This window comes from Babylonia areolata, chromosome 24 (genome assembly GCF_041734735.1).
Source record: "Babylonia areolata isolate BAREFJ2019XMU chromosome 24, ASM4173473v1, whole genome shotgun sequence".
NCBI lineage: Eukaryota > Metazoa > Mollusca > Gastropoda > Neogastropoda > Buccinidae > Babylonia > Babylonia areolata.
The window spans coordinates 36,424,627-36,432,953 of record NC_134899.1 but is presented as its reverse complement, the minus strand read 5'-3'; the positions used below and the strand labels follow the sequence as shown (position 1 = coordinate 36,432,953).

At 41.0% G+C, this 8,327-nt stretch overlaps 1 protein-coding gene and 1 long non-coding RNA gene across 2 annotated transcripts; both read right to left on the bottom strand.

Annotated features, from left to right (window-relative positions):
* Positions 1-295: 295 nt before the first annotated feature.
* On the bottom strand, positions 296-3,199 carry LOC143299100 (uncharacterized). The gene is made up of 3 exons (XR_013057473.1): positions 3,151-3,199; positions 2,266-2,417; positions 296-350 (listed from the first exon to the last, which is right to left on the bottom strand). It is a non-coding gene; the product is annotated as an uncharacterized LOC143299100 (long non-coding RNA).
* Positions 3,200-3,681: 482 nt separating this feature from the next.
* Positions 3,682-8,256, bottom strand: LOC143298623 (telomeric repeat-binding factor 2-interacting protein 1-like). The gene is made up of 4 exons (XM_076611503.1): positions 8,022-8,256; positions 6,273-6,319; positions 4,906-5,028; positions 3,682-3,808 (listed from the first exon to the last, which is right to left on the bottom strand). The coding sequence occupies exons 1-4, from the start codon at positions 8,130-8,132 to the stop codon at positions 3,682-3,684; spliced, it is 408 nt and encodes a 135-aa protein (XP_076467618.1). The 5' UTR covers positions 8,133-8,256.
* Between the last annotated feature and the right edge of the window lie 71 nt (positions 8,257-8,327).

The window sequence follows — 8,327 nt, the reverse complement described above, 5'->3', positions numbered from 1 at the left end:
TTTGCTGCAGCTGTTTTAAAGAGTGTACAGTTTTCCCAAACCTCCTCGTATCCTTTGCAACTGAACATGAAATGTATCTCATCTTCTTTACTCTCGCCACACATTGGACAAGGAGATGTTAATCCACCTGTTTCAAACCATCTTTTATTAGCATTCAGCCCGACTGTTCTCAATCTAAATCTAGCAAGATTGACTCTGAGAGAGAGAGAGAGAGAGAGAGAGAGAGAGAGAGAGAGAGAGAGAGAGAGAGAGAGAGAGAACTATCCAGTCTCTCCAAAGATTAAAGAAAACTGACCTGGGCTGGGGAGAAGCTGTGTCTGCTGTAACACCTTCACCCTCTGATACTCTCGCTTTGATAACACATGAAAGTAAAAAAAAAAAAAGATTAAAAAAAAGGTTAAATAATCAGCAAATGTGTGGGACAGCAAGACAAGAAAGAATCTAGAAACAGTCGCAAACTGAAACAGGAGAGCAGACATAGCAAATACAGGGAGAGGTGAGTTGAGAGGGGACAGAGGGAGGGGGACCGGGGAGGTGGGGGGTTGGGGGGAGGTGGGGAGACAGGAGAGGAGAAGCAGGAAAGAACATCTGGCTCCAAGCTCCCACCATTCCCTCCATCTCCTCCTACACATCAGTCCTCGCCCGCTCTCCCTCCCCCCCTCTCTCTCTCTTTCTCATTTCCTTTCCATCTTACCCTCCCTGCCTTACCCCACACCACTCCTGATTTCTGTCTGTCTGTCTGTCTCTGTCTGTCTGTCTGTCTCTGTCTCTCTCTCTCATTCCCTCTCTCTCTCTCCCTCTCTCTTCCTGTGGAGAGACACCAGGTCTGTGAGAGGGGGGCGGGGGGGTAGAGACAGGAGAGGAGAAGCAGGAAAGAACATCTGGCTCCAAGCTCCACTATTCCCTCCATCTCTTCCTGCACATCAGTCACCAACAAGCTACCAGTCCTGTCAAGTGTACTTTTTCACCTCACATGAGAAATCACATTTGTGTGTGTGTGTGTGTGTGTGTGTGTGTGTGTTTGTGTGTGCATGTGTGTGTCTGTGAGAGAGAGAAAGAGAAAGAGAGAGTGTGACAGTGTGTGTGTGAGGTAGAATGAGTATGTGCGACAATGTGTGAATAAGAGAGAGAAAGAGTGTGTGTAACAGTGTGTGTAAGAGATGTGTGTAACAATGTGCGTGAGAGAGAGAGAAAGTGATAATTAAAACTTGAAACGTGTGTGTGTGTGTGTGTGTGTTTGTGCGTGCGTGCTTAGAGTCGACTTCATCAAGATTTTGCGCCTTATAAATATAATTATTATTAGTAGTAGTAGTAATCTTATGCATTTATCTATTATTTTTTATTTATCTGTTCAAAAAAAAAAATAATGATTTTGTTGTTGTTGTTGTTATTTCATTTTATTTTATTTTATTTGTTTTTTTTCTCAAGGCCTGACTAAGCATGTTGGGTTATGCTGCTGGTCAGGCATCTGCTTGGCAGATGTGGTGTAGAGTATATGGATTTGACCGAACGCAGTGACGCCTCCTTGAGCTACTGATACTGATACTGAGGCCTCATAAAAAAAACAACAAATGGACTGGATACATATACCCTATAAATTGTTGTGCATTTACCATAAAAAAGTCTACTTATAATGTAACATGTAAAACATATCTATCATACATTACAAATGATACATCTATAAATATTTTATAATCTCAAATTAAACAGTAAAAACATAAGATTTAATACAAACACATCCACACACACAACCACACACACAAAACTACACCCCAACAAACATACACACACATTCTGTTTTTCATGATAGACTTTCTTAGTGTATGGTTGTAATGGCTGGTTTTCATGCTGTACATTATTATTTTTTCTGAGGACAAGATAAAAAAAGCTATATGAGTTTACTTTTACCCTCAATAAAGATCATTTTGACTTGACTTCAAACACAAACACCACACACACACACACACACACGTACGCACATGTGCACACTCCCCCCAAAAACCCACACCCCCACAATCATTGCCATCACAAGAGCACTGGATTGGTTGGTAGTGGAAGTCTCAAAGTTGGCGAAGTCTCCTGTAAGATGGGTCTTCCACGCACATCATACACACACATACAACACATACATACACCCTCCCAATACACACCACACCACAAACCACACACACAAACACACACACACACACACACGCATGCACGCATGCATGCATGCACACACAAGTACACCCCTCCTCCTAACGTACACACAATCTTTGCCCTCACCAGCTCTGGAGCGGGGTGGTGGTGGGAGCGAAATAACTGAAGTCCCCGGTGAGACGGGTCTTCCAGTTATCAGGAATGTTGTAGGCGTCCAACTGGCCCAGGATGACCTTCCGGAATCGCGCCATCATCGACTGTGCCGGATGTGGGGTGATCTGCAGACCATGCATAGACATGCATTTGTACTGTCATTGTGACCATCACTGACATCACTGCAGTAACTCACAACTACAGCTGCCCTAATTTTCCTTGCCATGTGATCACTGTTCTTGCTGTCTGAAGATAGGGAATGCTGTCATTCATCACTTTTTAATTTTTTTTTAATAATAGTGCAGAGAGGCCAACCCCTGACAAGTGTTTGTAGGAACAATCAGGAAATTTGGTAGGAACATTTTGAATTTGGCAGGAACACTTGCACTCAGAGCCACATCAACAAACATACATTTTAACTTAATCTACAGAAACTGTTTGACTGAGACGCAACTTGATTTAGCCACATTCTCTCTTGTTCAGGCAAACGATCAAGCTGATTGCTCCTCTCAATGTTGTTTCAATGTAAACACACAGGCGATTAGCTGAGCATCATCACTTGAGACCAAGGTTAGTAGTGACTGCCCTGGCCTTGTGATCAATAGGTCTAGAGTGTCTGAGTAATATGTTACGACAGGAAAGCATGTGAACATGCTATGCAGTCAAAAATGAACTCGTCGGAACAATTTTGACATTGGCATAACATCGGAACAAACTGCGATCGAGTGTCACAAAAATACAGCGAAATCGTAACAGTTGGTATATCTGGTAAGTGTCACAGATTCTACATGAACGATATGTGTGGTTGGCTGGGCCACAAGCCATGATGATAAATGTGAACCCAACACACCACAGTACCTGGAGTTTCTCCATGGTGGTCCACACGGCGATGCCCTTAGCCCTCCTGTACTCCCCGTTCTCCATCAGGTACTTCAGGATCTTCATGTCCTCTGCCTTTGTGTAGTGCATGCGCCTGAAAGGAAAGAGAGCCATCAGTTTACAGTCGTGGTGCATGACCCACACGCTGATGTGCTACTATTCGGCACTCACTGAGTACAGACTGAAAGCTTTTAAGGTGTGTAACAACTAAGCGTGTCAGAATAGCACAGTGTGGAATTTCTGTACACTAAAGAGATTCTTGTGTCTCTCATGCACTAAAAATTTCTGCATTTTACGCCTGTACTCTCTCTCACTCTCTGTCTCTCTTTCACACACACATGTACACACACATAAACACAACAGACACATTGCACACACCACAGCCTCCTATCCTGCCTCCTTTTCCTCCATCTCTGCTCAGCTTGATACCACTCCAAATCCCATGTTCTACACACACTGACTGACTGACTGACTGACTGTCTGTCGGTCTGTATACAGTATAATACTACCTTACCCTTTCTTGTTTGCAACAACTGCTCTTCCTGCATTGTCTTCAAAGGTGAAGTCATATTCGTCTGTGCCATCCTCTCCTTCCTCCAGGGAAATCTTTCGCATGAGGTGTTTCCCTTTACTGCACCTGCCAGTACACCAGTATTCAAATATCAGACATCTCCATTATGGAAAAAAAAAAGCTGCAGGAAACTCTGACTGGTTTAAAAGCATAACAATGATGATTATATTTTGCACTCCATCCAGAAAACTGGTCTTGGTGCTTTACTAAACACACAACATTCTACATCACATACTGCATCAATGTTACATCAAAATACACCTAGCAGACTATACATATTTAGATACACACACACATACAGACATACATACTCGTACATATGGCAGATTTCACATTATCTGGGTCAGAGATAACTCTAGATTTACGTGGCATCAATCTTGCGAGTTTCTATTAAATTTGTGTATGTTTTACAGTCTATATGTAAAGATTTTAATATAAAAAAAACCCAGAGAACTTTATATTTCTTCCAGATGTTGTGTTTTATTTGTGTGAGATGTAATGTGTGTCTGGTCATCAGAAAAATGAGGCGTCATTTCCCTGTTCCACACAAGACTAAAACTGAAGTCACGCCATATATATATTTGGAAGAACAAAAAGTCAGATCAGGTTCCCACTCAGTTTAATTCTTTCTCTCAAGCTTTTGCCCTATACTTGGGCTTCATCAGGCTGTCAAACACACATAAGGACCAAAGTAAGATGACTTATCAACACACACACACACACACACACACACACTCTCTCTCTCTCTCTCTCTCTATATATATATATATATATATATATATATATATATATATACATATATACATACAAGTATTCATGAAGAAAAAAATCATGATCTGTTTCAACAGCATAATACAAGCATAAATGTGTCATTTTCTGTCATAATAGCAGTCTTTTCTTTCTTTTTTCCCCAGCCATCACTGAACTTATTTCTTTGAATCTTCAGTTCTAACAATTTCTGACCAGAAGAGCCCATATGGAGTAACCTCCTCCACCCATCCCAGGCCCACCACCACTTTAACCCCTCCAACACCTCAAACCACTACCCCGCCTCTGTGGCCCCCCCTACACCCCCCCACCCCCCCATGATCCACACACACACACACTCCCCATCGCCTCCCCCTCCCATGCCCCATCATATTCATGACACAGCACAACCTTACTTGTAGAGGTCCAAGTCCAGCAAGGAGTCTTGTTTCACACAGTCAATGATGTACGTTGGCCAGTAGTGCAAGTCAGAAGAGGAGGACAGTAGACGTGATGTCCACAGCTTCTCGTCGACCAGACTGCCATTCAGAACATCATCTACTCTCAACTGACCAGCCACACACAAACTTCTCCAAGGCTAGCTGCAAAACTCTGTGAAAGGCACAGCATGACTGCTTCTACCTGGGATATAAATCGATTTAAATACCTCAAGAGACACTAAAACAACTGCGGATATTTACATGAGGAGACAAAACCGACACATGTGACAACATACAATCTCTTTGTCTCTGATTCAATTAGATGCAAAACAAAGAACAGACTGATCAAATGCATAATAAACCTGGCATCTGTAGTCTTTATAGGGAAGAAAACAGAAAATAAAACAACAATAATCATAGAATAGTGCAGTTCACTTAAAAATCATTTGTTTCTGCACATCTCATGCGGACAAATCAGTATATCACCGCTGCAGTCCATGATGATACGTAATCATTCATCAAATAATGTTTTTAGAACTGACAGAACTTTTCTATTAGTGTGAAAAGCATGTCTGTTCACAGCCTCAACAATTAAACCCTCACCAACAGAGCTTTTCTATTAGCGTGAAAAGCTGGTCTGTTCATAGCCTCAAAAATCACACCCTCACCAATTATAGTAAATCATGATGGGCACAATAGCCAAATGGTTAAAGGCTTGGACTTTCAATCTGAAGATCCCAGGTTCGATTCTCAGTAACGGCACCTGGTGGGTAAAGGGTGGGGATTTTTTTGGATTTCCCAGGTCAACATGTGTGCAGACCTACTAGTGCCTGAACCCCCCTTTGTGTGTACATGCAAGCAGAAGATCAAATACGCACATTACAGATCCTGTAATCCTTGTCAGCATTCAGTGGGTTATAGAAACAAGAACATACCCAGCATGCACTCGCGCAGCCCCAAAAATGGAGTATAGCTGCCTACATGGCGGGGTAAAAACAGTCATATATGTAAAAGCCCACTCATGTACAAACAGTGAAGAAGATGAAGAACAGTAAATAATGAACTGCAATTCATCATCATCCTACAACTCGTCATCAGGATTCAGAGTAAAAATTATCTTGTTTTCTTGAATGAGCCTGGACATATTAATGAATAAAAGAATAAACAAATAAAAAGGAAAAATAAATCAACAAAGCTATAGAAAAGGTTACAAATACAAGTATGGGTCATGAGCATTGCAGTAAATCAACATAATACAGAATGAAAAATAAATTTAAGAAAGCAAATAAAGAAGGTTATGTGAATTGGGAGCATTGCAAAAACAAGTAAAAATCCATACTCACTGGATTACATTGTTCAAATTTCTGCTTGTTATCTCCCCTCCATATCGCTGCACAATACAAATAAATGGTATAATTGTTGTTAAATCATCACCATAAGACAATAAAAGAACAGAAATGGACAACTATTAGCAAAAGGATATCAAGCAAAATAATTTATCAGAACAAATAAGATTACATTACCCGAATTTGGCAAACACAAAGAATAAATAATCTGCAAACTGTGTTCCGCTTCATTTCTCAAACCTCAGAAACAGCATCAAGGATTCAAAAGACACAGTATTCAGTAAATCCCTGCAATAACTACCAGTGGAACAAAACATAAATAACTTCTTTCTAAATGTACACTGTACAAAGATGGCACAACACAAGTTTGTGTATGTGGCTGTTTAATTCATTATGTCCTGTACACAGGCAAAATATAATACTCTACCAACTCTGGTCTGGACAGTAGCTAGCCATATCTGCTGGGATTATTTTCAGTGAAATTTGATCATTGACTCCAAAGAAAATAAGCATTAATAATAATAATGAACACTTATTCAGTGTTTTTTTTCCCTAGACACAACTCATTAACTGTAAATCACAGAATAATTTAAAAAAATTCAGAATCAAGATTTGTTTTTTCTTTTGTTAATATTCACCACTGCGATGGTGGAATGGACCACCAAAAAAACCAATTCCACCCTCGGCTTTTTGTGGCAAAACTTGTGACTCTGCCCTCAAACCTGTAGGAAGAGTGCATACACAGCACTCATGAGATCCATTCCTGAGTATGCAGCAATAGTATGGGACCCCTACCACCAAGGCTATGAAGACAGGATCAAAAGGATACAAAACCGAGCAGCACGTTTCATCAAGGGAGATTACAAAAATAAAGAACCTGGATGTGTTTCAATAAAGCTGAAAGAACTACACTTGTCTACAGCTTCCAAACCTGCAAGAGAGTTGACATGACCTCCATCTTTCTTAAAATGAGTGGTTGAGGGGTTGGTGCCTGCCATACCACCTGGCCAGTTCACAAAAGAACAAGACACAAACTGATGCTGCATCCACCCTAGGCGCTTTGCTGGTTTTGTCTCCAGCAACATCATGGAGAAGTCAGCCAGGAAAAATAACAGAACATTAGAGAACTGAACAATATAAAAACTTGTTCTTTGTAATAACAGCTGTAGACTGGAACAACTCGAGTGATGACCAGCTGCTGGCAAGGGTGCAGAACCACCATCACAGTGACAGCAGCATGTGCGCTGTATAGAAAGCTACACAGCCAAAACATCCCCATAGTGTAAAAAGCCGACAAGGCTTCTGCAATGTACCCCATAAAGAGAGAGAGAGAGAGAGAGAGAGAGAGAGAGAGAGAGAGAGAGAGAGAGAGAGAAAGAAAAAGAAAAGAAAAAAGAGAAAAAGTAACTATGTGTTAAAAAAAGATCTGATGCATCAACTGACAGTACTTGAAGTGTGTGTGTGCGTTTGTGTGTATGTTGGGAAGATATGCGTAGACCGGGGTGGGGGTGGTCGGAAGGGGTGAGTGACTGAATTGGTGACTGAGTGAGTGAATGAGAGCTCAGTGGGAGGTAGGTGTTTTAGTACTCAAACGTTCTTCTTCTGGATGGGTAGCCAACATCGACTTGTCGATGAATCAGCTATGACTTGTTATCTACGTTATCTTGCCACAGAATGGTGTTCAATAACCAGATGAAGACAAAAGTTATGCTGCTGTAAGTTACAACATTCTCTTTGAAAACTTACTTTTATAAGTGGTGCCAACTTCTTTTTCGTTTGCCCAGGTGGTAAGTGAAACACCATCGGCGTTCCGTTGCTCTGCATGAACAACTTTTGTCCATGTTTTGTGCTGAGCATGTCAGATATTCTGCCGGCGATTTTTGGATTTCTTAGCAAGCAATTTCTATTAAAAAGATAACAATAAACCAAAGCAAGATTGCTTATAAAGTCTGTGAAAACGATTTTCTGCAGTATTCGACAGTTCGAATCACTTAGTGTTTGCTGCTGCACAGAAGGGGAAATTAGTCTGCTGTATTCAAATTATTGAGTCAG

Excerpts from the sequence above, each read along its gene's own strand:
- LOC143298623 (XM_076611503.1), bottom strand. The coding sequence starts at position 8,132 with ATGCTCAGCACAAAACATGGACAAAAGTTGTTCATGCAGAGCAACGGA. Across the intron at positions 5,029-6,272 it reads AATTTGAACAATGTAATCCA|TCTGGTCGACGAGAAGCTGT; the intron begins GTGAGTATGGAT and ends TCTGAATGGCAG. Across the intron at positions 3,809-4,905 it reads CTGGACTTGGACCTCTACAA|GTGCAGTAAAGGGAAACACC; the intron begins GTAAGGTTGTGC and ends GTGTACTGGCAG.